Below are 27,231 nucleotides of genomic sequence, written 5' to 3'. Positions count from 1 at the left end.
AACAGTACATGATGCTATGTGAAATGTATTCTATTTCAATAAGATTAATTTAATACTTAGTTGGTAAAATAGCTCCTCTGCATTTCTCCCCCCCCCGCATAGTGAGAGCTGGTGCACAGAGAAGTTGCTCTGATCTTTCCACCAGCTTCTGTTATAATAGTTCTTTATAGACACAAGAATTTTATTTTCAACAGCCAATGGAAGCGCCATATTCTTTTTTAGATTTGATGCACAGCGGATATTACTGATAAATCTTAACACAGCAGGTATCATAACTGTGCCTTGCCTGAAGAAAAACCCCCCAATAAATGTAATGCTGGCAAAATGATATGGCCTCTGTTTGCTCATAACACTGTCTCCATAAATTAATGAGAAAATTTTACAAGCATTATTTTTAACATCTTTTCACAGTAGCTTTTTTGGATATTCTGAATTAATATCTTGCACTTTGCAGGATTGAGGCCTTAGGCTATTTGCTATGAGATCCATACAAACAGATCCCTCCACCCTTACTGAAGGAAATAGAGTTGCACATGTGTGTAGAGGGTCTGCCCATGTGGAGCTTATTGCAGGAATGAGACTTTAGCTTCCATCACCTACTTCCTGTGTCCATCATTTAAAAAAAAAATGCTCAGTAAGATCAGGCTCTGGTGAGCTACAGAGGGAGTTCTAAAAGTGGGCCTGTCTCACTGAAAGTGACTAGGAGCATTTTCAAAGTGGGCACTGACTTTAGATGACTCACTTGAGACAGGTTGGGCCTGATTTTCAGAAGTGCTGCACAGCTGGCAGCTCCACTTTAGTCACAGAGAACAGCAGATACTCTTCACCTTTGAAAGAACGAATCAAAGTGTTTCAGGATGTGAGCCCACTCCCAAAAAACAGAGGCACTCAAGATTAGTAGCCACCTTTGAAAATACTGACCTTGGTTTCTCACTCTCAGAAAGGACTGTAAGCAAAAGCATCTCAGCTGATCAAACCAACAGTGGTGAACAGGGAAAGGTGAAATGTCTAACGCACCAATCTTGCAAACACTTGCCTGCTTAAAGTTAAGCTTATGTATGAGAGCAGTCCTGTTGAAGTCACCAAGAAATCCCACGAGTGGTGTCTCTCTCCCCGCCTGTATGGACAGTATATCTAACCTACCAACTATTGTTGAGCAAGAGATCAATGGAAAAGCTGAAGTACAGCTGGAAAACTTTGCCTTGTAAGTATCTTAGACTCAATCCTAATCCCACTACATGGATGCATTAGGGGCCAATGCAGTAGTAATGACGGACCCCAAAATTATAGATATCCCATATAGTTCCTTATTGCAGTTGCCAGATGAGACTGACATTTCTCCATAAAGCAAAGGAGAGAGGTAAATATGGACAAATCAGCCAAGAGGCCAGCAGATTCATGCACAGTCCACATCTATTTGTCCCAGTTTAGGATGGGAAAGGGTAAGCGGTGTCTGCTACTCTAAAGTAATTCTCTACCAGGCTTGTACTTTGATTTTGAACCTGAGTGTTGATTCCCCCACTCTGCTAAATGTGAACAAACGCCTTTTATTAGGGCTGTGCTTGTTTTTAAGCACTGGGTTCTTTAAAATTCAAGAAAATGTAAAGGCTACCCTAACCTGGATTGTAGAAAAAATCTACTGCAACTATGAGTTCATGAAAAGATTGCGTATTATACATAACGTGTCTAATGCTTTATTTCAAGATAAAAACAATATTCTGAAAAGGATAAGACATTTCAAACAAAATATTGTAATAAATATACAGCAGGGCCAATTCCAAGCTTAAACTACTATGTAATATGTAACTTTCATAACCATTTTGTCCAAGGAAAGATAGCACTATTACATTGGTATTAAAAGATAGAAAGAGCAAAGAATGATCAAAACCCAGGTCGACACAGCTTTTGTGTTGACAGAAAAAAAAAATCCAAAACAGGAGAGTTTACCTGGGTATTTAGATTTACATGCAAAACTTTCTCTTATGGATTTAAGTCAGATCACAATATTACTGAAATATGTATCAGGGCTCATAGTCACAACTTGAAAATTAACAGATTATTTAGCCAGACCATTATTTAGCCAACAGACCATTAAGTCATTATGTGGGTGCCTTGACATAAGTAGACCAGATTATGGGGCCATTAGTGGGTCAATGCAGGAACCACACATGGGATTTATGTGAAAAATCTTTACAGAAAGATAAAGAAAAGCTGCATGTTTAATAATTTACTTGCATGGGCTGTGACTTCCAAATTCATGGATTCCCGAGTACTGCAATATTATTCTGTGGATCTCAAAACATGTCTAGAGGGCTGAATCATTAAGCCTTGGCTTTTACACCTTCTTTGAGGGGGTATGACAGCATGAAAACAAATGCTAGCAGATGATGTCCCTTGGCCATGCCCCCTCATTCCCCGGACCCATCCCCTAACCTGCAGAACTCCAAATACTCTGTTTTCACAAAGTAACTTTTGCAGGGCTGGAGGGTGTGTGTACACACATGCATGTGAAGGAAATATTGTGTTGGTGATCATTCCCACCTAGAGTTTTGAGGAAATATATTTTGGCTGTATATTTGGTTGATTTTAATAGAGATATGGGCTACCTGCAGAGGATTGCTACCCCTGCTGATCCCAAGCAATTGGTCAAGCATGCAGTGGCCATGTGATTGAGCGCCAAACAACTGGGAGGAGGTGGTGCCTACCACTGGGGACCACTTGGAAGGGTGAGAATGGTAACAAGTTTGGCTAGCTCTGAGAACTTCATATATCTGCTGTGGATTTTTTCAAATCCAAGAATGAATTATATATTGTTTTCCATCAAATATTTGCAGTTCTACTGCTCTTTACTATTATATCAAAAATATCACTCCTGGAATTCAAACATTTACATTTGTCCATACACATTCCATTCAGCAGAATCCACTTATCAGGTACCAAAGCAAACGACACATCTGTTCAACTTCAGTAATGGGCAGGAAACACCCTCAGTAGAAGGTCATTTCTTTTAAATAATACATAAATGGTACAATTAAATTGCAAGAATTAGTTTAAATAGCACACCTGACCAATGAGACAGCATTCCTTGAGCACCCAAATCCCTCTGATGCTAGCAGGACTTTTGGGTGCTCAAGGAACCTGGTGAGAGCAGCAAGTGTTTTCAGGGTAATTAACAGGCATGAATTGGCATTTACTAACACTTCACCCTCTGTATTCAACTCCCTTTCTATCATAGCTGCTAAATGACTGTCAACTAAAAAATCTTAAATGTATTCATCTGAGCTCTGACAGCTGAGACAAATCACTTAGTCAACAAGTTTGTTTTCACAAGAATAGATCAATTAAGAAGATTCGGTTGTTTTGGTCATTTATAAGGGTATTAAATTTATATAATATTTTAAGTGTTATTTAGAGTAATTAGAATCCCTTTTAAGTAAGAATGTGTTTAAAAATCTAAGTTAAATTTAATCATTGTATAATCAAACTGCACTTACCTCTACGATGATTATACCAGGGTGGCAAAATTGTAGCCCATGTAGTCAGTGCAGACCATGGCCACTTCCATCTTTTATACACTGATATGGCCCATGGAAACTACAGGATGCGGAACAAGATAGAAGTATGGTATGTTGGATCATATAGTCTCTATGGGCTGCACCGCCAGATTAAAGATGAGGGTGGCTGCAATCTGTTCCATTTTGTGTAAATTTATGTGCCACCCTTAGACTGTTGGTAAATTGCCAATATAGCTTTTGGCTGGGCATACTTTGCATTACCATGTTACACTGGAACATTCAAAAGTCAAGATCGGCAGCTATTTTCATTCATGTGGCCTGATATACAAAGTAAACAGTAGTTGCGGTGGCAGTAATTCAGAGTCTGAATGTGACCACAGACAGTGTGTCACTCCAACAGGCTTTACTGTGTTGTTGTAGTATTCTATATGACGTGGTGAGCGTTAATTTCCAACTTTTGTCTTTTTCCAGCCAAGCCTACTCCAAGCCCTCTCAAAGGCCACTTGTCCCATGAGGAATGTGATGGTAAAATTACGTTTGTACCATTCTCTAGATTCCAGCACCAGAAAAACAATCAGTACAAGAAGAAAAAACAGAGGGGGTGGGGGGGAAACAAAGAGGTAAATTGCATTAGCTGTTCTACAGGCATTGACACAACAATTCAGTTATGACCTACCTTTTCTTTCCTCACAGCATTGCTTCCCCTGTCTAGTTAGGGCTAATTTGCCTATGAAAATTTGTCAGTATTACTATTAAGTACATGGTTAAAAAGAAGTCACACATTGTGTAATCAGTCTATGGAATGCATGGCTGCAGGCACCCAGTTTAATACTCTACTAGAGTTAGAAGGGTTGAATAGTTTTATGGCCAATTATACCAATTACATTTGAACTTATGCAAGTTAAGATAAGGGCAATCAAGTATCATGGTTCAGAGGGAAAGCTGATCATCAAGCATTCAGGGAGAAATTTCCTTCTTATACAGCACTGTACTATTAGCCAGGTGTATGTGTATATGCATGCATTGGGATGGGCAGAGTTGACCACTGCCAAAGGCAAAAAACAAGTCAATCTTGAAAGGTCAAATTATCTGATCCATTATGACAAATGCAATATATATTTTATTCAGCCACTATTATGCTTTGCAAAGTTCATAGTCTTTAAAAAATAATATCTATTCCTTTAACCATTTTTTTTGGTGGGGGAGAGGGGGGAAACATGCCTTTAAGTAATTCAGGGTCTGGGTAAAACAGTCTGCACTAGTATTTCACCTCTTGATAACTCATAACAAAACATACTTTCATTTGTGAGAAGGGTAAGGATTTGAAATCTCTTTCTAATTCCCAGTGGGCATCTGTCTATTTCACAAAACACTGCACTGCAGGATCTGGTCAAAACAGGCTTAGCACTGGAATAGCAGTGATGTTACTGATCAGAATCAACTGGCAGAGCTCGCTGGGAAAGCTTTTATATATGTGCCTGGCACAATAAAGGCCTGACCCTGGATCAGGCCTTAATTAGTAGCAAACTACACATAAAATGTAACTAAGATAAAACCCCACATCTCTTAAAATGCATGTAAATCAACAGGTCACACTAATAATATTGTAATGGTTTCTCTTTCCCCTTTACTTCCACAATGAGAATTATATATATGCTTCGATCTCATTTTCTGTTTATTTCCTTTGCTTACACTTTTACTCCAGTTTTTAAAACTAATTAGTGTTTTCAGTATAACTATTCCTAAATGCATATTCATGGAGCCAATGCAGTCATAGTATCAGTTAATTTTTAAACTACACTAAAAAGCATAATGAATTTTCAAATTTCAACACTACTGCAGCCACAACTCCCAGTCCAGCTGGCAATGCTCAGAGTGTACAACTGAATGCATGAACAACAGATTCTACAAGCTAGGCCCTCAGAAATCAGAATGCCTATAATAAGCACTGCTATCTTCAGGGCTGTACAATTACACTTTATAATTAAAATGATGTAATTCTAGCCGGCTGAGCTGATTGCAGCATAGCAACAAGGACTAATTCAGGAAGAGATTCTGAACTCTTACCTGATAGGTGGAATATTAGCCACAGTTCACTACAGTGAGCCTTCTGATGGCCAATTCAGGGAGCAGCACGGTCTGCTTTCCCAAGCACCAGGCAGTACATTTGCTACATCTGTAGCCATCTTATTCAAAATAACCACAGCATTTCTGAGTGTCACTGTTTTAAGGCTATTGTTTTGTGTTTTTCTATTAATGAACATTAAGAAATTTTTTTTAAATGGTTCTTATGGTAAAAGTTACTGTACACATAACTCCAAACCACAATTCATAGTAAATGTGTAATATTAAAGATTAGAATGTTGTAGCAGAAAAAACACTAGTTCTAGTAGCACCTTAACACTTTTGGGTCCAATACTGTTCAGCACAACAGAGGAGAAAGATGCTGCATGCAAGAGTAAAGATGCTAAGTATCTCTCTCAGGAGTGATCTTGGATTGGGTTCACATACAGCAAAGAAAAACCCATACAACTTCAAGTACCTCACCCTACAAAACAAAACTAATCAATTTGAGTTTGGTAAGCTTATAGGTAAAAGTGGTCAAAAATAAAAAACAAGAATAAGTACAAATGCTAAATATTTAGTTCACATGGCAAAATTTTCTATTGAGTGCAAAAACATTCACAGATTGTCACTGCTTAATTCAATGTTTAAAAGGGACACAGTCAACTAGAAGTCTACTAATTTTTTCAAAAGTTAACTGGTTTTATAATCACATTTCCCTATTGTAATTTTTTTCTCCCATTGTTGGGTGAAAGACCCATACAATAAAAAGGGAAACTGACTGAGGGCTGATTTAGCTCCCATCTAAGTCCATGGAGAGACTGATTAATTTCCAGGGGAACTGGATCTAACTATGAATAGTGGAAATGCTCAAAGTGACTATACATGAAGTTCTGTCACATGCAAAGTAAACAAATTTAAGGGAAAAATGTATTTTTTTCCCCCTAATCTCTTTCAGCAATAACCACCTTAGGTACTACTTCTAACAGCAGCAGAAAAAAAGTTTCAGACAGAAGAGCGATCTAAGTTGATGGTGTCCCTTTCACTTAGATGAATTATGTGTATTACTCAACAGGAAGAGCCACACCTACCTGTTATAACACATGTGCTTTTTAAAATTTTTTCTTAAAAAGTCCTTGTAAAAATCTGCCATTTCTTCTGCACTCAATGTTACCTTTTGACCTGAAAATAAATTTCAACATAAATACATCAAGGTTGTTCTTGTGATTAATATACTGAACTGGGGACTTAGGAAATCTTGCTTTGTTACAGAATTCGTGTGTGACCTTGGGCAAATCACTTAGTATCACAGTTTCATATACTGTTCCCTTTCTCCCATTGTTTGTTTTGTCTGTTTAGATTATAAACTCTTTGGGGGGAGGGACTGTCTGTCACTGTGTCTATACAGTACGACGGGGCTCTGATCTGATTTGAGGCTTCTAGGCATTACTGTAATAACTTGAAACATAAGTCTGCTATTATTAGATTGTACTTCACTTTCTATTCAAGGTTTAGTTTTTAAGTTCCAAGGAAACTTATTTACTTGTGCTGAGTGCTTTTCCATTTAGTCATTATAATGTGATATTTCCTGTACCACATGTAGTTACATAAATATAAAGCAGATAATAATATATAGGCCTTGGACATGTCCACATCAGACAGTAATAATAGTAAGGCAAATGTAATATTACAACATACAGTACTGTATTTAAATCTCAATTTAAAAATTGAAAATGAGCAATTCAAAACTACCTTTTATTATTGGCAAGAAACCCATCAATATGAAGGCACTTTTTATTTTCTTTTAAAATCTGAAGCATTTAGATTTTTGGAGGTAGGCAAGTAAAGTATGCAGTCCCTATTAAACTCCTCTTATGGGGATGATTTTATTTTTTAAGTCTGCCAAGGCTCTGCTGCCTCAAAGTCTGAAACAGCTTAAAAATTAAAAAACAAAAACAAATACAAAGCAGGAATGTTAAACTACAGGGGAAGAGGATGGGCTGTTACAGTGGATATAAACATGGCTGATCTTGAAACTTATAACCCATTAACCCTTTAACACTTTCTTGTTTTGAGCTTGATTAAAAAATAAATATTGTAAAACACTAATGGATCCCCATTAAAAGAAAGAGAAACAGTAAAGCAGTCATTAAGTTCTTGAATATCCATATTTAGTCTTTAGGATTTTAAAGGCTAACCAGAATCAAAGAAACTGTTTAAAACAACTCAAAAATCCTGTTCTTCCTAGTATTAAGCCCTGCCCTCAAGCTAGGAGGAAAAACTTGGCAATGGCTAAGTAGGCATTTCAAGTGCTGGGACTCAATACTGCAATTCTGTTTCCTGCTAAGTAACCTACACCAATATTTACATGTTCCGAGATGCCAAATTTACTAACCATCTAGTAGATAACCTGGGTGCAGAAGAAAACTGGTGGAAGCAACAAGAAAAATAAAAGCAAAGGGACAAGGTGTGTTGGGTCAAAAGTACCAGAACATGCAAGGAAAAGGATTCTTTCTACAGAGGAGTGCAAAAAAGGTCAGAGTTTTGGATGCTATTATAATTCTTATAATTGATAATTAATCTCAGGTTCTTTCCCATAGCAGACTATACCCAATATTCCCTCAAACTCCTCTCTGGGATTGAAGTGACGGGTGACAGCGTGATACAGATTCAATTATAACCTTAAAAAGAAAATAAGTATATGACTAATGTACAAATTCTACTGCACTCAGTAGCCTGAGACTTTAATGGCAACTTCCAAACAAACTGTGGACAGACTTAAGTCTTATGTTGGTTCTGCAGTATCCTTCACTGTGATTGACCTATGGCGTAGAAAAACGTTTGCTCCAACACGTGTAACCAATGCAACTACACTTGTGGAGGAGTTCCAAGGAATGTCTACATTTACTGGTTTCAGAGTAGCAGCCGTGTTAGTCTGTATCCGCAAAAAGAAAAGGAGTACTTGTGGCACCTTAGAGACTAACAAATTTATTTGAGCATAAGCTTTCATGAGCTACAGCTCACTTCATCGGATGCATCCCTGTTACTTCTATATTCTGAATAAACCAATAAAAACAAAGCGAAAAACAACAAGGCAATGCAAGATTACCCTCCTTGTTTCTTGTAACAGAATTTAATTAGATGGTTTATTAAACACAAGTTATTGAGATCAACAGAGGTGTAACTGGGTGAAGTTTAATGGCCTGTGGTATACAGGAGGTCACACTAATGACCTAATGGTCCCTTCTGTCCTTAAACTATACATTTATCCTTTTCAGACACAAACAAACCACTTACTGTCATGCTGTAAAGACCCACTGCATTATGAATGTCTTATTTTTAGTTACATCTCACAAGTTTGAGAGTCGGCCATTCTACAGTAACTGTGTTGAGGCCAGGAAGCTTGGTGAGCATCTGCTCTTTCCTCTGAAGTTGGCTCCCTCTTCAAGGATGTATATAGTAGAACCTCAGAATTATGAACAACCTCAGGAATGGAGGCTATTTGTAACTCTAAAATTTTGGTAACTCTGACCAAAACGTTATGATTGTTCTTTCAAAAGTTTACAACTGAACATTGACTTAATATAGCTTTGAAACTTTACTATGAAGAAAAATGCTGCTTTTAACCATCGTAATTTAAATGAAACAAGCACAGAAAGTTTCCTTACCTTGGACTTTTTTTTTTTTTTTTTTAAAAGTAGTTTAAACAAAGCACTGTACTTTATTTGGTCTCTGCTGTTCCTTGATTCCAATGTGTGGTTGACTAGTCAGTTCATAACTTTGATGTTTGTAATTCTGAAGTTCTATTGTACTATATGAATTGTATAAATCTCAGGGACTGGAGCAAGAGCCTGAGAACGTGTGTTAGCATAGAAACATCAACCCAAGCATAACATGCACTTAAGGACAAACTCTCCAAAACTGAAATCAACTAGCTCACTGGGTTGATGGTGTGCAAGAGGGAAGAAGAAATCTTCCCCTTACACACAGAATAGTTATGGAGTTGCTACACTGAAGCTAATGCAGCCCCTAAGGCTGCAAGAGCCTTTATCCCGGGGTGGGCAAACTTTATGGCCCGAGGGCCACATCGGGGTTGTGAAACGGTATGGAGGGCCGGGTAGGGAAGGCTGTGCCTCTGCAAACAGCCTGGCTCCCGTCCCCTATCCGCCCCCTCCCACTCCCCACCCCCTGACTGCCCCCCTCAGAACCCCCAACCCATCCAACCTCCCCAACCCCCCCACTCCTTGTCCCCTTACTGCCCCCACCCAGGACTCCCTGCCCCTAACCACCCCCGCCAGGACCCCACCCCCTATCCAACCCCCCCTGCTCCCTGACCCCTATCCACACCCCCGGCCCCCGACAGCCCCCTCAACCCATCCAACCCTCCCTGCCACTCCTTGTCCCCTGACCACCCCCTCCCAGGATCCCCATCCCTAACTGCCCCCCCCAGGACCCCACCTGTGATCCAACGCACCTGCTCCCTGTCATCCCCCCCAGGAACACCCCAACCCCCAATCCAACCCCCCCTGCTCCCTGACAGCCCGCCCCCGAACCTCCACCTCATCCAACCGCCCCCTAACCCCAACTACCCTCCAACACCTCCTGCCCCTTATCCAACCCCCGGATCCCCTTCCATGCTGCTCAGAACAGCAGGACAGTCTTATTGGAAAGCCTGGGACATGGGCGGGCGCAAGCCACGCTGCCCACACGGCTGCAGGGGAGGGGCCGGGGGCTAGCCTCCCCAGCCAGGAGCTCAGGGGATGGGCAGGACAGTCCCACAGGCCGTAGTTTGCCCACCTCTGCTCTAGCCTCACAGCATACCCCCACCCCTGGAGAATGGTGGAGGGCAAAGATAGGAGGAGCTATGCAAGAGTAGGTCCTCTGACCCCACAGGCACCACTGTGCAAAGAGCTACTGTAGAGATGAGCGGTCTACCACATCCCTGCACAGCCTTTCAAACCCTGACCAACCCTGCCTTGTTGTGCTACAGAACTGCATTGGCAGTACTGCCAAGTGATGCTCTGCATGAAGGCCGTGGCAGGATTTGCTCTTAAGTTTTTTTTTAGGAGAGTTTAACCTATCCAGTGAAAACTTAAAGCTAACCAGAACCCTCCCTTTCAGAAAGCATTTTAAATTTTAAAAACAATCACTAACCTGTTTCATCTTTCATTTCCAGACCTTTAGCCTTCAGTCTTGAGTAAATGAATTCTTCTTTTCCCTAAAATACATTATAATTAAATATATTTAATTCTTGAAGTCAGCTATCTTACCGATCAATAGTTTCAAAAATATGAGCAATATTTATAAACCAGATAATGACTACAGTGTTTTCTACTTAAACCAATAATCAGTTAGCTGGATCCTCTTCAGGAAACAATCATTTAGACCCAATCCTGTAAACTCTTAAGAATGTATAATTTTATTCATGAAAACAGTCCCACTGAAGTAAGCACTACTCATGTGAGTAAAGGTATGCATACGCTTACATGTTTTCAGAATCAGGACGTTACATTGTAAGTTTTAAATAAGGCAACATATCAGCTTTTGAGGTCTTCCTGCCTTATGCACATTACGGCTGAATTCACAGAAAGATCTTAAGCCTTTTAAAATAAATTCATAGTTACTTAACAGAATTTTAAAAATTGGCTGCTTTTATTTTAGTTTAAAAAAAATGTCTTCTACCTTTTTAAAAAACAAACAAACAAAAAAGAAATAGTTTTCATCACAGCTGGAGGTGAATAGAGGAGTCGGTCTTCTCCGAACCTAGAATTCAACATATTCTACCCACGTAAGAAAAAAAAATTGAGGGACCAGGAGTGAAATGCACTGCTTGTAACCATTATTTAAAAACACATCAACAGGACAGTAAAGTTGGTGAGGGGAGATATGTAGTGGTGAGCTGGAGCTGGTTCGTACCAGTTCACTAGAACCGGTTGTTAAATTTAGAAGCCCTTTTAGAACCCGTTGTCCCGTGGGGACAACCGGTTCTAAAAGGGCTTCTAAATTTAACTGGCCAAAAGTGGCGCCTTAGGTGCCGACTCCGTGGGTGCTCTGGGGCTGGAGCACCCACGGGAAAAATTTGATGGGTGCAGAGCACCCACCAGCAGCTCCCCGCCCCGCCTCCACTTTCTCCTCCTCCCCTGAATGCACTGCCCTGCTCTGCTTCTCCACCCTCCCCCAGCTTCCCGCGAATCAGCTGTTTGCACAGGAAGCTAGGGGGCTGAGAAGCAAGCGACGGCTTCATGCTCAGGCCCAGGGAGGCGAAGGCAGAGCAGAGGTGAGCTGGGGCAGGAGGGCACGAGGAGGGCCGCCCATGCCGCAGCAGGTAACCTGGAGGGGGGGGGGGGGAAGGGGAGGTTCGCAGGGGAACCGCTCCCCGCCCCACCTCACCTCCGCCTCCCTGGGCCTGAGCACGAAGCCACCGCTTGCTTCTCAGCCCTCCCAGGCTTCCTGCGCGAACAGCTGATTTGCGGGAAGCTGGGGGTGGAGAAGCAGAGCAGGGCAGCGCGTTCAGGGGAGGAGGCGGAGCAGAGGTGAGGTGAGCTGAGGCCAGGCGCAGAGCTGCCGGTGGGGGCTTTGCACCCACCAAATTTTCCCCGTGGGTGCTCCAGCCCCGGAGCACTCATGGAGTCAACGCCTAAGGCGCCACTTTTGATGTGATCAGTGGGGGGACCAGCTGCTCCCCCCCCAGCTATGCTCCCCTGCCACTAGGAGCCAGAGGGACCTGCCAGATGCTTCCTGGGAGCTGCCCCAGGTAAGCACTGCCGGGACTCCCCACCTCGCCCCCCGGCAGGTCCCTCTGGCTCTTAGGGGTGGGGTGGACACCCACTACGGTGGCCCACGAGACCCTCCTGCCCAGTTCTGGGGGCAGTCAGGGGACAGGGGTGGATGGGAGGTCTGGGGGTGGGCCACAACCCCCTCGTGGGGTGAGGAGGGAACCAGTTGTTAAGATTTTGGCAGCTCACCACTGGAGATATGTCCCTCATTTCCCCCTCAGTAATTGCATCTATGCCACTGGAGTTAGAACAGTAGCTCAGTTTTCAGTAACCAGCTTTAATCTCACATTCCAGATCCTCCAGAAAAGAGAACAGTCACAACCGTGTATTTTTAATGTAAAAAATAAGCAGCAAAAAGTTTGGAGAATCTCTTTATACATCCTCAAGCAACAGTAAAGTACACACACTTTTTAGCTTTGCAGCTCATCATTATATGCATTCCTCAATATTGATAAGCCTATTTAATGGCAAAAAAGAAAGCTCTACTATTATATTAAAATCAGCTATAAAATCAGTTTAAAGCAAGGGATAAATAATTTCAAAACCACACCATTTACTAATAGTTTATAAAGGTAAAATAATAAGTTGTAGTGCTCTCAGGTATTCTGAACAGCTATATAATACAAAATGATCATGGTTCAATGTCACTATACAATGCAATTGTGAAAAATCTTTCATGTAGCTGAACAGAATCATGTTTTCTATCAGCTGCTAATGCTGCAAATTCTTAAGGAAACTCAGCACCACCAAGTGGCTTAGTACCTCATCTACATGCTCACCTTTCTGAATGACACATTCTGGCTTGCCCAGAATTGTTGGTTCCAAACTTGAGTTTCCTGTCTAAATTCCCTAAGTCTTCGTCCCAGTGGCGATTCATTTTTAGGAATATGAAATACTATTGGTCGGAGATTTGAATGTCTGTCAGGAGGACCAATCCAATCATTGCAAGAATGCGCTGGAGGGCAGAAACTTGAAACCTAAAAAAACAAAAAAAACATTTTTAAACAAAGTTTGCATAGTGTTTCTTAGAAAAATATAATGTTTCACACAGCTGAGTCTAACCTTAAAACACAATAATGAAAACACAGAAACTGTGAGAGTTCAGGTTAGCCTGATTTAAGTTTACATCAGTAATTCACTTTTACGATATATTTATCAATCTGTCAGAGAAGCACAAGTGACTGGGATACAATCACAGACACAGACTAAAGAAACACTTAGATCACACTTTCACTTCTTCATGTCATGGATCTTCTGTCTTGTTAATATATTAGATGGTAGCATAGGAGATTATTAGGTACAGGCCTCGTATATATTTTCATTTGCAGTTTTCCTTGCAGTTTATTCTTTGCTTGTGTATGCCTGTAAGAGTGCACAAAGGAGGTACTAACCAGTGGTTTGCTGAGGGCAGAGTAGGGAGAACTCCGGACTACTAACATATTCTGTTAATGACTCACTTTTTGAGTTTGGACAAGTAACCTACCTTCTCTGTACCACAGTTTCCCAATCTACAAAATCAGGGTGATATTTATTTATGTCAGAGAAGCATTCTGAAGTATGTAAAGCACTCTAAGATGAAAAACAAGGCACTATAGAAATATAAATTATTGTATGCAACCAGCATTTTTAAAGTTAAGCTTCAAAAGGGACAAAGTTATTAAACACCACCACATTCTTATTTCTGCATTTATAATTAATCTTAGTTGTATCTCGTAGGCAGGTAAACTAGCGCCCATACGTGGTTCACACTTCATGAATACTCTCACTGATTGCTGTGGGACTATGCACAGTGCAAAGTTAAGTGCATGTATAAATATTTACAAGATTGGGTCCCTAATCTGATGTTCTTTAGTTAGAGAGCTGAGTGAACAGGTAACCCCTGCACCGTGCTTAGAAAAAAAATTCTAAATACAGGTCTTGTGGAATCAACATTTAGAACTTCACTAATTTTGCTATACTGAGGAAATTCAGATTGTGTAAAGATTCTCAAACTCTAGCCTCTACTTGTATGATAATGTAGTAATTAACAGTCTAGACTTGGACTACAATATAAATAGGCTTGGAAAGATTAGATATTTACTGGTAAATGTCAAAAGAAAAGGAGTCCTTGTGGCACCTTAGAGACTAACCAATTTATTTGAGCATGAGCTTTCGTGAGCTACAGCTCACTTCATCAGATGCATACCGTGGAAACTGCAGCAGACTTTATATATACACAGAGAATATGAAACAATACCTCCTCCCACCCCACTGTCCTGCTGGTAATAGCTTATCTAAAGTGAGCATCAGGTTAGGCCATTTCCAGCACAAATCCAGGTTTAAATATTGCTTTCACCATATAGGCACAAATCAGTACAAAAATATTTCCATCAATAATTGAAATTTACAGATAAGCAAAGTAAGAAAAATGTTACTTGAGAATGTATTACAGCTTGATTTAAGGATATTTACTTTGTCTATTTTCACAGAATCATAGAAACATAGGGCTGGAAGGGACCTCAAAGTAATCTATTCCAGACCCTTGAACTGAGGCAGGACTAACCATTATCTAGACCAGCAGTTCTCAAACTGTGGGTCAGGACCCCATTTTAATGGGGTCGCCAAGGCTGGCTTAGATTTGCTGGGGCCCAGAGCCAAAGCCTGAGCCCCACCACCCCAGGCCAAAGCCCAAACCCAAGGGCTTCCGCCCTGCGCAGTAGGGGTCAAGTTACAGGCCCTCTGCCCGGGGCTGAAGCCCTTGGACATGCCCCCCTCTCCCGGCCCAGGCCAGTGGGGTATAACAGCCATCAAACCCCCAGTTGTGGGGTTTGGCAGCGAAGTTTTTACTATTATTATGCCTCATGCAGGTTCCAGGGCAGCTGAGGAGGCACATACTGCCTCCTCAGCTGCCCCAGAACCTGCATGGGATATATCAAAGGTGTCTTCTACAGCAGTGGTTTTCAAACTTTTTTTCTGTCGACCCAGTTGAAGAAAATTGTTGATGCCTGCGACCTAACAGAGCTGGGGATGAGGGGTTTGGGGTGTGGGAGGGGGCTCAGGGCTGGGGCAGAGGGTTGGGGCGCAGGGGTGAGGGCTGCAGGGTGGGGTCAGGAATGAGGGGGCTCTGGGCTGGGGGAGGGGGGTGGCGTTTGGGAGGGGGTCAGGGCCCTGGGCTGGGGTGGAGCTGAGGATGATAGGGTTGGAGTGCAGGAAGGGGCTCTGCCGGGGGGCCTCAGATCTGGGGAAGAGACATGGGGTTGGGGCACGGGCTTACCTCTGGCGGCTCCTGGTCAGCAGTGCTGCTAGGGTTCAGAGGTGGGAAGCCTGCCTGTCCTGACACAGTGGACAGCGCTGTGCCACAGAAACAACCAGTAGGTCCGGCTCCTACGCAGAGGCGCACAAGCGGCTCCATGCGGCTCTTGCCTGCAGGCACTGCCCCCACACGCCCCAGCTCCCATTGGTGGGTGCAGACCGCCTGCCTACGAGCCAGACCTGCTACTGGCCGCTTTTGGGGTACAGCACGGTGTCAGAACAGGTAGGCACTACTAGTTTTTACTGTCCGGCCGCCAGGATTCCTGGGTGCTGAGCAAGGCGACCCAGTGCCTTGCATTTTGGGTCGCGACCCGAACTTTGAAAACGACTGTTCTACAGGTGCTTTTCCCCTGGGCAGGTCAGGTCTGGGGAGAGGAGGCACGGCTGTGGCCAATCTTGGGCTCCTCCCAGCAGAGGAAGGCTCGGCTCAGGGCTTCAGCCAGCCCGGCCAGGGCTCCTCCAGGCAGTGGGAGGCTCGGCTCGGGGCTTCCGCTGGCCCGGGACTCCTCTGGACAGGTGGCGGGGCTTGTAGCTCTGGTCATGGGGTGGTGGCTGCACACAAGGGTCTCAGGGCTCCGCTGGCCACAGGGAGGGCATGGGCAGAAGGGGCGGAGCTGGGGGCTAGCCCGGGGTGGGGGATGGGACTCCACTCACTGCCCATGGGCTTTGGCTTTGACCCTGCTGCCGCACCTGGGCCAGCAGAGCTCAGGTGGGCTCAGGCTTCAGTCCCCTTGCGGGTGTGGTGTCATAATTTTTGTTGTCAGAAGAGGGTCACAATGCAATGAATTTTGAGAACCCCAATCTAGACCATCCCTGTGTTTGTCTAACCTGTTCTCAAAAAACCAACAACAAGCAGCATTCTACAACCTCATTTGGAAGCCTATTCCAGTACTTAACTAATCTCATAGTTAGAAAGTTTTTCCTAATATCTAACGTAAATCTACCTTGCTACAGATTAAACAGACTGCTTCTTGGCCTACCTTCAGTAGCAGGGAGAACAATTGATCACCACCTTTTTTATAACAGCTCTTAACATAATTTGAAGACTGTTATTTTGACATGATGTTCACAATTTGTGTTTTAATAGTAATAAAGGTTTAATTTTTTGAATCTCAGCATCTACTATCATTACATTATTGTTGCTGGACTGCCCCCCGCCATTTAATTTCCTGCAACTCTGAAAATTTAAATAGATAAAAAGAGAAAAAAAATGTTTAAAAATAATCATTATCCATCAAAATTATATATTAAAAAAAGTTGAATTCTAACCAGCCTAAATATAAAACAGTATGTATAATAGTTCAAGACCCGCTAGATTTTTTTAAACCCAAACAACACTAACACTTGACATTTAGATAGTTCTTATGAAAAAAAATCTCCAAATATTAATCCCCACATCAGCCCAAGAGGCAGGTAAATATTATCCTTGGAGAAAACAAGGCACAGAAGAGCAACATAACTTGCCAAGGCCATAAAAGAAATCAATCAGAAGCAGCAGCAGAGGGTCTGATTCCAAATCACTTGCTGGCTCCGCCAGACCTTACTAAGCAACACATCTACTTATTTGCTAATCCAGAGCCACATGCAATTAAAAAGCGGCTAATGAGATTTTACGGGACTTGCCGAGACCCTTGGAAAATGTTTCGTTTCTTGAGAAGTGCGGTCCAAATACTACCGACCGTTTTACAAAAATCTCTTCAAACAGTTCAACAGGAAATGCAAGTAAAATCCTCTCAGGAGTTAATCAGGTGCTGGCAGAGAGGGAGAAGCCCTGCTCCGGCTCTAGCAGGCTCCCTGCTCCCCCCGACGGGAACAAAGCGCACGAGTCCTGACACCCAGCTGCACCCAGCAGGGGTCTCAAACCTGTACCCAAAACCATGGGGCTCCACGCAGGTCCAGCGGCCCCTGTCTGGAGCCTGAGGCAGGGGTGGAGTCCACCCTCCCGGAGGCGGGCTACAGAGTTCTGGCGCCCCGCTCTGCCTCTCGACCCCCCCACGCAGCAACACAACCCCGGCGGGGGCGGGCTCTCCCTCCCTCCCAACACGGGGCCCGGCTCCCAGCGGAGACCTTCCCCGCCGTCACCCTGCGCCCCCTCTGGCGGTTTACCCGGCTCTCCGGCTCGTGGCCCCTGCCCGCGGCCAGGAGCCCCGCGCCGCCGCCGGCTCGGGAGAAGCAGCGGCGCGCCCTGGTCCACGCGCGCAGGCCGGCTCTCGGCGCGGCCGCCGCCATCGCGCCCCTCCCCTCCCCGCTGGCGGCGGCTTTACGGCCCTGTCGCAAGGAGAAGGGCCGCCCAAAACTTCTCCCTGCGGTGCGGCAGGCGGCGCAGCTGCGGCCTCTGGGCGGCGGCAGCGGGGGATAGAGCGTCTCGATCGGTCTCTCGGCTGCGCAGCTCGGGCTGCCCTTCGCTCCCTCCTCCTGCGGCCCCCGCCTCGTGAGGGCGGGGACGGGGGTCCTCGGGTTAGCCGCCGTTTGGCCTGCGGGCTGCTGACAGCCGCCGGCGGCCCGCAGGTGAGAGGCCTGCGGGGAGGGGGGGACACACTCTGTAGCCGGCCCATGTTGTGTGTGCGGGAGAATAGCGTCTGCTGAGCCGCGTGAGGGGGCGGACGTCGCGGGGAAGAGCAGAGCAGGGGCTGCCTGAGGTGAGAGGTCGGAGACCTGGGCTGTCTGGAGAGTGGGGGAAGCGGATGACAAGGGGGCTGGGCTGCCGGCGGGGGACGTGGAGGAGGGAGGGTGGTAGGGAAGGGGGCCTGGGCGGCGGGGGGCGTGGAGGAGGGAGGGTGGTAGGGAAGGGGGCCTGGAGAAGGGAGGGTGGTAGGGAAGGGGGCCTGGGCGGCGGGGGGCGTGGAGGAGGGAGGGTGGTAGGGGACGGGGCCTGGGCGGCGGGGGGCGTGGAGGAGGGAGGGTGGTAGGGAAGGGGGTCTGGGCGGCGGGGGGCGTGGAGGAGGGAGGGTGGTAGGGAACGGGGCCTGGGCGGCGGGGGGCGTGGAGGAGGGAGGGTGGTAGGGAAGGGGGCCTGGGCGGCGGGGGGCGTGGAGGAGGGGGGCTGGTAGGGAAGGGGGCCTGGAGGAGGGGGGCTGGTAGGGAACGGGGCCTGGGCGGCGGGGGGCGTGGAGGAGGGGGGCTGGTAGGGAACGGGGCCTGGGCGGCGGGGGGCGTGGAGGAGGGAGGGTGGTAGGGGACGGGGCCTGGGCGGCGGGGGGCGTGGAGGAGGGAGGGTGGTAGGGAAGGGGGCCTGGGCGGCGGGGGGCGTGGAGGAGGGAGGGTGGTAGGGAAGGGGGCCTGGGCGGCGGGGGGCGTGGAGGAGGGAGGGTGGTAGGGAACGGGGCCTGGGCGGCGGGGGGCGTGGAGGAGGGGGCTGGTGGGGAACGGGGCCTGGGCGGCGGGGGGCTGGTAGGGAAAGGGTTCCGGGCTGCCGGGGGGGACTGAGGAGAGGGGGAGGTGGGATCTCCACGGTGGGGACTCGCAGCCACCTGTGGCCCCAGGGCCAGGCTCTCTCTCGCTGCCGTCCCCGCTAAGGGGGAGCCGGCTCTGGGCCCCGGCACTCACTCTCCGTTCCCCCGGGGCGCCCCCATTGTGAAGTCATCACCTGCCGGCGGCGGGGTGGCGCGGCGCGGACCGGCGTATCCCGGCCCCTCCTGCAGGGATGTAGCGAGTCCGGGTTCCGGGGGGATCGAGGCCTGCTCCAGGGGACTGTCTTCCCCCAAGGCTGTTGGCTGGGGTAGGCGCCATGTGGTCATCCCGGTGTGTTGGGACTAGGGGCCATCTCACACTCCCCCCCTGCATAGAGGGGTCGCGGTGCCGGCTGGGGATGGTTATGGATGCTGCTTGAGGACAGGTGGCGCTGTAAGGGCGGGGGAGGGTGAAGAGTGAAAGTGATTAGTGAAGGGTGCCGGGAGTGGTGGGGCGGGGCGTGAAGGGCACTGAATGAGGCAGGAGAGGGGTGCCAGGGTCAGGTGGGCGCAGGTGAAGGGCGGGGGCGGTGGAGGGGAGGGGGATGAAGGGCGCTGGGTGTGGTAGAAACAGGTGTAGATTGTCAGGGGTAGGTGGCTGCGCGTTAAGGGCACCGGATGGTGGAGGAGGCTGGTGAGGCTTGCTGGTGGTAGATAGATGTAGGTAAAAGGTTGACAATGTTGGTTGTCTCAACAGTTTATAATCCCTGTTCTGAATAATGCAAATGATTGGGAAGGGTGTATTTATTTACCAGTTGGGGTGGTGGGTATAAATATTGCACTAAAAGATTAAGGATTGGAAATTGCCTCCTTAATTGTCTTCATTACTGAAGGAACCAATTTGTTCTGCGTTGCTTGTAATCGTTACAGCTGAGGAAGTGAACAAAGACTTCTATTGGTGAAAATTCAAAAGTGCATATTAGGGCTGTCGATTAATCACATTTAACTCATGCTATTAACTCAAATTAATCACAATTAATTGCAGTTTTAATTGCACTGTTAATAGCACACCGATTGAAAATTATTAAATATTTTGGATGTTTTCTGCATTTTCAAATGTATTGATTTCAATAACAACACAGAATATACAAAGTGTACACTGCTTACTTATTAGATTACAAATATTTGCACTGTTAAAATGATAAAAGAAACTGTATTTTTCAATTCACCTCATACAAGTACTGTAGTGCAATTTCTTTAGCCTTAAAATGCAACTTACAAATGTAGAATTTTTTTTTTTTTTGGTTACATAACTGTACCGGGGTGAAAGTAATTTTGCAGGGTGGCCGGGGTCCTGGGCAAGGTGGGAGGGTGGTTCTGGGCCCCCAGAAGGGGCAAGGCCTCGAGCAGAAGGGGCGGGGCTGGGGCCAGACTCCCCCAGCCAGTGTTGCCTGGCCCACACCAGCTGGGGTTCCAGCAGTGATTTAAAGGGTGTGGGGCTCCGGCTGCTGCTGCTTTAATGTCGGCTGCGTACCGGCCCATACTGGCAGCCACTTTCTTACTGGTACACTGTACCGGCCCTTACTGGCTTACTTTCACCTCTAAACTGCACTCAGAAACAAAACAATTTTGCTTCCCACTTCTTATGTACAATGTCACTAGAAAGTGAGAACAGGCGTTCGCATGGGACTTTTGTAGCCAGCATTGCAAGGTATTTACATGCCAGATATGCTAAACATTCGTATGCCCCTTCATGCTTTGGCCACCATTCCAGAGGATATGCTTCCATGCTGACGACGCTTGTTTAGTTTTTTTTTTTTTTTTTTAAATGCATTAATTAAATTTGACTGAACTCCTTGGGGGAGAATTATATGTCTCCGGCTCTATTTTACCCGCATTCTGCCATATATTTCATGTTATAGTAATCTCAGATGATGACTCAGCACACGTGTTCATTTTAAGAACACTTTTGCTGTGGATTTGGCAAAACGCAAAGAAGGTACTAATGTGTGATTTCTAAAGATAACTACAGCACTTGACCCAAGATTTAAGAATCTGAAGTGCCTTTCAAAATTTGAGAGGGATGAGGTGTGGAGCATGTTTTCAGAAGTCTTAAAAGAGCAACACTCTGATGCGGAAACTACAGAACCCAAACCACCAAAAAAGAAAATCAACCTTCTGCTGGTGGCATCTGACTCAGATGATGAAAATGAACATACATCAGTCTGGACTGCTTTGAATTGTTATTGAGCGGAACCCGTCATCAGAATGGACACATGTCCCCTGGAATGGTGGTTGAAGCATGAAGGGAAATATGAACCTTTAGTGCATCTGGCATGTAAATATCTTGCACCCCTGCTACAACAGTGCTATATGAACACCTGTTCTCACTTTCAAATAAAACTGTGAACAAGAAGTGGGCAGCATTATCTCCTGCAAATGTAAACAAACTTGTTTGTCTGGGTGATTGGCTGAACAAGAAATAGGACTGAGTGGACTTGTAGGCTCTAAAGTTTTCTATTTTGTTTTTGAATGCAGGTTTTTTTGTACATAATTCTACATTTGTAAGTTCAACTTTCATGAGAAAGAGATTGCACTACAGTACTTGTATTAGGTGAATTGAAAAATACTGTTTCTTTTGTTTTTTACAGTGAAAATATTTGTATTAAAAATATAAAGTGAGCACTGTACACTTTGTATTCTGTTATAATTGAAATCAATATATTTGAAAATGTAGAAAACATCAAAATATTTAAATAAATAGTATTCTATTATTTAAGAATATGATTAATTTTTTTAATTGTAAAAAGAAAAGGAGTACTTGTGGCACCTTAGAGACTAACAAATTTATTTGAGCATAAGCTTTCGTGAGTTACAGCTTATGCTCAAATAAATTTGTTAGTCTCTAAGGTGCCACAAGTACTCCTTTTCTTTTTGCAGATACAGACTAACACGGCTGCTACTCTGAAACCTTTTTTAATTGTGCGATTAATTGCGATTAATTTTTTTAATTGCTTGACAGTCTTAGTGCATATCATTTAATAGGAAGAAGCTTGCAGACAACATTAGAAATAGATGCACAAAAGAACAGGGAAATACTGTATGTTTTGAAGTTAAGTGGTTCACTCTTTTTTTTTTTAAACTTACACCAGCAAATAAAGTCTCTGCAGCTTTTTAGCTCAAATTAGTTTATTAAAGTGACTTGAGGCTTTATAAAAGTTGTTAAAGGTAGTATTATGAAATATGTCAGTCAGCGTCTGACATAATTTTGTCATAGTTCTTATTCTTGCTTTATTTGTAGCTCAGTTGGAACTGGAGGAAATAAGATAATGGATATGGGTAACCAACACCCTTCCATCAAAAGGCTGCAAGAAATACAGAAAGAAGTCAGAGATATTGAACAGCAGGTGATGATTTTCAGTGGCCTATCTACTGACAGGGATTACAAGAAACTGGAGAGGACTCTGACTAAACAGCTTTTTGAAATAGATTCTGTAGATACTGAAGGAAAAGGGGACATTCAGCAAGCGAGAAAACGCGCAGCCCAGGAAACAGAGAGACTACTCAAGGAATTGGAGCAGAATGCAAACCATCCACACAGACTGGAAATAGAGGCCATATATAAGGAAGCTCAATCATTGGTGGAACGTGAGATCACACCTTTTTATAAAGGTGGCAACTGTATAACTGATGAATTTGAAGAGGGTATTCAGGATATCGTATTGAGACTCACTCAAGTGAAAACTGGAGGAAAAATCTCGTTACGGAAAGCAAGATATCGCACTCTGACAAAAGTTTGTGCAGTTCAAGAGATTATAGAAAGCTGTATAAAGCAGCAGCCTTCCCTGCCACTCTCCAGTGATGCACATCCTTCAGTCTCAAAAATTAACTCTGTTATGTGTGATGTGAACAAGGCTAGGGGAACTCTTATTGCAGTCTTAATGGGAGTAAATAACAATGAGACTTGCAGGCATTTATCCTGTGTGCTTACAGGTCTGATTGCAGATTTGGATGCTTTGGATGTTTGTGGTCATACAGAAATAAGAAATTACAGAAAGGAAGTGGTGGAAGAGATCAATAAATTACAGAAATATCTGGATTTGGAGGAGGAAGCAGACTCTGCTCATGCTTATGACTTGGCACAAAATCAATCCATTCTAAAAATAGAAGAGATCCGCAAAAAAATGAAAGAAGTTCATTCTTTACTTTTCAGAGCAGAAAATGCTTCTGATTTGTACTTGGGATGCAAGGCAGAACTGCAAGGTTTAATTGCCCACTTGGATGAAGTGAGTCCAGGAAAGAACCCGTGTATCAGAGAAGCCAGGAGAAGAGCAGTAATAGAAGTGCAAACTCTTATAACATATATTGATTTAAAGGAAGCACTTGAAAAAAGACAAATGTATGGTGAACAAACTGTTGTGGAACACCAATCCCATAAGGCAGTCTGGAGTATTCTTGGACACTTGTCTCAGATTCAGAGGGAAGTGCTCTCTTTTGATGGAAACAGAACTGATAAGAACTACATGAGACTAGAAGAGCTCCTCACTAAGCAACTTTTGGCACTTGATGCTGTTGATCCACAAGGAGATGAGCGATCTAAAGTTGCCAGAAAGCAGGCAGTAAAGCTTGCACAGAATATTCTTTACTATCTAGACATGAAAACAGATGAGTGGGAGTACTAGAAAAGCAGTGGCCTCATGTTAGATATTGCTTTCTTTTTTGCACTTTATGTAGACTGATAGTTCCCATGAGCCGCACATGATTAAAAGTTGTGTTTTTATATTCCCTCGGGTTGTGGAGATTGTGTAAATAGTTGGCTTGACTATATGGCAGCTATCCCACACTTTCACCCACTTGCCATGGCAATTGTCAGTACACCTTTTTTTCAATTTTGGTCACCATGTTATGTGGGAGATATGGCTTTCTTGAGGAACTGTATAAGTATCAGAGTCTAATATTTGGTCAAACTGTTTTTTTAAAGAAACCTAATGCAAAAGTCAGAGAATGCACATTTCTCAAAGATGCAGGAATTTCCTTAAAATACAGTACTGGAAAAACTATGAAAAGAAGACTGGGAATTTAAGATTATTGGCCAAATGCAAGGTTAGATCCATCAACTTTACAGCAGCATGGACATACTTTTAATGTGTTATTCTAATCAAAAGATTAAATACAAAAAACTGTTGGCTATTCATTTCTGTGTTTGATTTGGTTCTATCCATTTCACCTTATTGCATTTTTGCTTTTACAATGTAGCAGTATTATAATACATGTTGGAAATTAACATTTACTTACATAATGACTGGCTGTGTCCATTTTCTTGTGGTACTGGACATCTAGGAAAGAGTCCCTCAAATTCAGGCTGTCATCTTATTAGAAGGTAGCTATGAGACTTGAAAGACAGGAAAACTATAGCATTAGATAAATGTGAGTTTATAGATCAGATAAATGTGAGGTTTTTTTACTGCCATCCATAAATCCCTGAAAACTGCACTGGATTATCTTTAATTGCCATTTAGATGTATTTTAACTCAGTTATTGGATCTGGATTTGATGGGTCTTCTCAGCAACCTGTGAGAACGGAAATCACTTTAAAATGACTTAAGTCAGTGGGTACTTCTGATTTAACCTTGTAAATATAGTTAGTCACAAAATTGTTCATAATTTATATGTCACATTTCATACTGGTCATATGTGATCTCAGACATAAGACTCAGAAAAGGCTTGCTTATGGTGTGAAGTCTCTTCCTTCAACTCACAAGCAGTTAGGTTAGTTTTGCAGCTTGTTAAATAAACCTGATCATATTTCTGCATGCACTTTCCTCTTCCTTTGTGGATATAGGAATTTAGTAGCCAATATAAATCATACCAAAAGTGTGCTACTGTAGAAATATCCTACAGAATGCTACACTAAATGGAATAATGGGTCAAAAATGTGTTTAAAAAATAGCTGTTTTCCCACATAGCTCCTTTCATGTTAGATTTATAAATTACTGCTTTGTAGTGGTTTATTTATTTGCAACATTTTAACAAATGTAAATAATTTCAGATATTTTATATTTTAAATACACATTAATTAGAGAAAACAAAATATTTTTTGTGAGACAAGTGCCTTTTAATAACACCTTAAAGTTACACCACCTTAGATAGATACAGGAACTGTTTGTCTAATGGCAGCATGATCCATTTATAGTCATCAATACCAACTGGATTTTTCTGTTTACAGTTCAGCTATAATATGTATCAAATTAAATAAAGTGATCTGTTAGGGTTCAGCTGTGACTAGATGTTTGAGAGTGGAACTTGGACTCAGGAAATTTTGGTTCTGTTCCCAACTTCCCACACAGTGACTTGCTTAGTGACCTTGCGCAAGACAACCAGCGCCTCTGATTGGAAGAAAGGGATAATAATAGTTACTCACCTTTATAAAGTGCTTTGAAATCTCTGGATGAAACAAGCTATGTAATTTCAAAGTATGATTATTTTGATTCACTGAATTTTTGTTCTACTGTTGACTTCTTTGCAAATTATTTGTCAAGGAATTTTTTTTTAAATTAACTATAGTTGATAAGTCATAGCCCAGTACAGAGGATGCGTTCTTCGGATGCTTCTCCCTATTTTTTGAGTTCATGTGAGGCCTTACCTGTACCCATCTCTTCCCTTTATTTTATTTTTTAATCAGATCTGCTTGGAATTACAGTTTAACTGATCTACTTTTGCATTTCTTATTCTGTTGGCTAAAACAAAGTGATTATTAATGGTGTTACACATCTGAATTATTTTGCTAATGTTTACAAAGATCATTTCAAACTTTTTGCTAAGTACTTAAATTGTAGTCATAACTTCTAATATACACTTGCAACTTTCATGACGTAACAATCGGATAATGCTTATTATATTTAAGTTTAATTACTATGATAATTGTGACTGTCTGGTCTCTTCAACGGTTAGATGTACAGCCATTGTTTAAAAAAATCAAAGCATTCATATTCCTCTGTAGGTCATGTGAAGCTTTCAACATTTCTAAATTTTTTCTGTAAAGGTGAAGAAAATAGTTTATATTTTTTTTATTTAAGATTTGCTCATCTCAGCTTTTGTGAAAGGTTGATTCTTTAAAAAGGCAAAAGCATCAGATGGATTGAAAAATGATTAACTCAATAGATTCCAGTACCAACATATTGTGTGATCTTAGCTTTTTGCATATTTAACAGTCTTCTGCTCATGAGTTAAATGTGCAGCATTTAAGATTTGTGGAAATCCTTATCTGGTGCAGTATTTGTAAGCAGTTTGTGCATGGATAGTAAACTAAATAAGCCAAACCGAAAAAGTATGGTGCATGGATTTTAGAGAATCCTGTGTCTGTGCTGCAGAATGTAATTTCTTTGTGTTGTATACAAGATGGCTGGGGAACACACTTGCTTTCTGGTAAGTAACCATCCAGCAAGATGTAAAAGGACCAACTCACAAAAATCTACTTTTATTAGTAAGTGGAATGTAAAGGCTTTGGTGCATGCTGTGCTGTTACATCTTAGCAAAAGAAATGAATGGATGTATTTTTTGTTATGTTTTGAGAAAGTTGTAAATCATGATACTTGTTTGCCGATTATATTGATTTACGAGCAAGTTTGATCTGAAGTATACCAGTGTCGATTTTGTGGTAATCCACAACCATTTCCCCCCTCCTTCTTTGCAGTTTAGTGGAGTTTTTTTGTTTTTGTTTTGTTTTGTTTTTTTTGAAGTATGCTTAATGGAAAAGTTTGTAACTAATGATTGTACGTAAATCTTCTTTAAAATGTATATATCCAAATTTATCTGTATGCATTATACGGCCTTGGTATAAATTCAAAGTTAAATATTGTTTTATTGTATCCTTAATTATTAATAAAATATTTTGCTGCAGTGTACTTGCTGTTGACTTTTATGTTCTATCCTATTGCCTTTCCTTAAATTTTTGAATGTTAATTATCAGAATGTAACTGATTTCCCTGACAGGAAGCTCTGAGTTTTTATTAAAGAAAAAGAGGCAAGTTTGTGTTATCATCTTTATTTTCCTAAAAAAACACAGTAAAGAAACTAAATTTTCTGTAGGATTCATTCATCTCCATTTTAAATCTTGCTTCTTCAGTCTGCTGTATATGCAGACTGTGCACCAAAATAATTAAATCAATTTTAATTTGTGCTTTATTTCAGTGCAAA

The 27,231-nt window shown here is 43.0% G+C and overlaps 3 protein-coding genes across 12 annotated transcripts in view; 1 reads left to right on the top strand and 2 right to left on the bottom strand.

Annotated features, from left to right (window-relative positions):
* KLC1 (kinesin light chain 1) overlaps positions 1–6,764 on the bottom strand; it is a 123,661-nt gene extending 116,897 nt beyond the window's left edge. For 5 of the 6 annotated variants that reach the window (XR_013346439.1, XM_077819436.1, XM_077819435.1 and 2 more), the window contains exon 1: positions 3,495–3,618. The gene's annotated coding sequence lies outside the window, so the exon portion shown is untranslated. Of the gene's footprint in view, positions 1–3,494; positions 3,619–6,670 lie in introns of those variants that run through there. The other variant, XM_077819434.1, reaches the window with a different exon arrangement.
* Positions 1,672–19,383, bottom strand: COA8 (cytochrome c oxidase assembly factor 8). The gene is given in 6 exon segments (XM_077819456.1): positions 1,672–4,064; positions 6,671–6,761; positions 10,734–10,797; positions 13,135–13,332; positions 19,233–19,313; positions 19,315–19,383. Coding segments are annotated over 6 exon segments (609 nt in total). The 3' UTR covers positions 1,672–3,958.
* BAG5 (BAG cochaperone 5) lies at positions 17,947–26,939 on the top strand. Of its 5 annotated transcripts, none has more exons than XM_077819443.1 (2): positions 17,947–18,154; positions 22,342–26,939. In XM_077819443.1, the coding sequence occupies exon 2, from the start codon at positions 22,365–22,367 to the stop codon at positions 23,715–23,717; it is 1,353 nt and encodes a 450-aa protein (XP_077675569.1). In that variant the 5' UTR covers positions 17,947–18,154; positions 22,342–22,364; the 3' UTR covers positions 23,718–26,939. The 5 variants fall into 5 exon arrangements, with proteins under 5 accessions (XP_077675569.1, XP_077675566.1, XP_077675567.1 ...); XM_077819440.1 differs by having other exon boundaries at positions 22,337–26,939; XM_077819441.1 differs by having other exon boundaries at positions 17,947–18,285.
* The last annotated feature ends 292 nt before the right edge of the window (positions 26,940–27,231 follow it).

Source organism: Eretmochelys imbricata, chromosome 6 (assembly GCF_965152235.1).
Source record: "Eretmochelys imbricata isolate rEreImb1 chromosome 6, rEreImb1.hap1, whole genome shotgun sequence".
In the NCBI taxonomy this organism is placed as follows: domain Eukaryota; kingdom Metazoa; phylum Chordata; order Testudines; family Cheloniidae; genus Eretmochelys; species Eretmochelys imbricata.
This window is presented reverse-complemented; position numbering and strand designations above follow the sequence as displayed.

Bases quoted from the DNA above. Each gene is read 5' to 3' on its own strand.
- BAG5 (XM_077819443.1), top strand. From the start codon at position 22,365: ATGGATATGGGTAACCAACACCCTTCCATCAAAAGGCTGCAAGAAATA.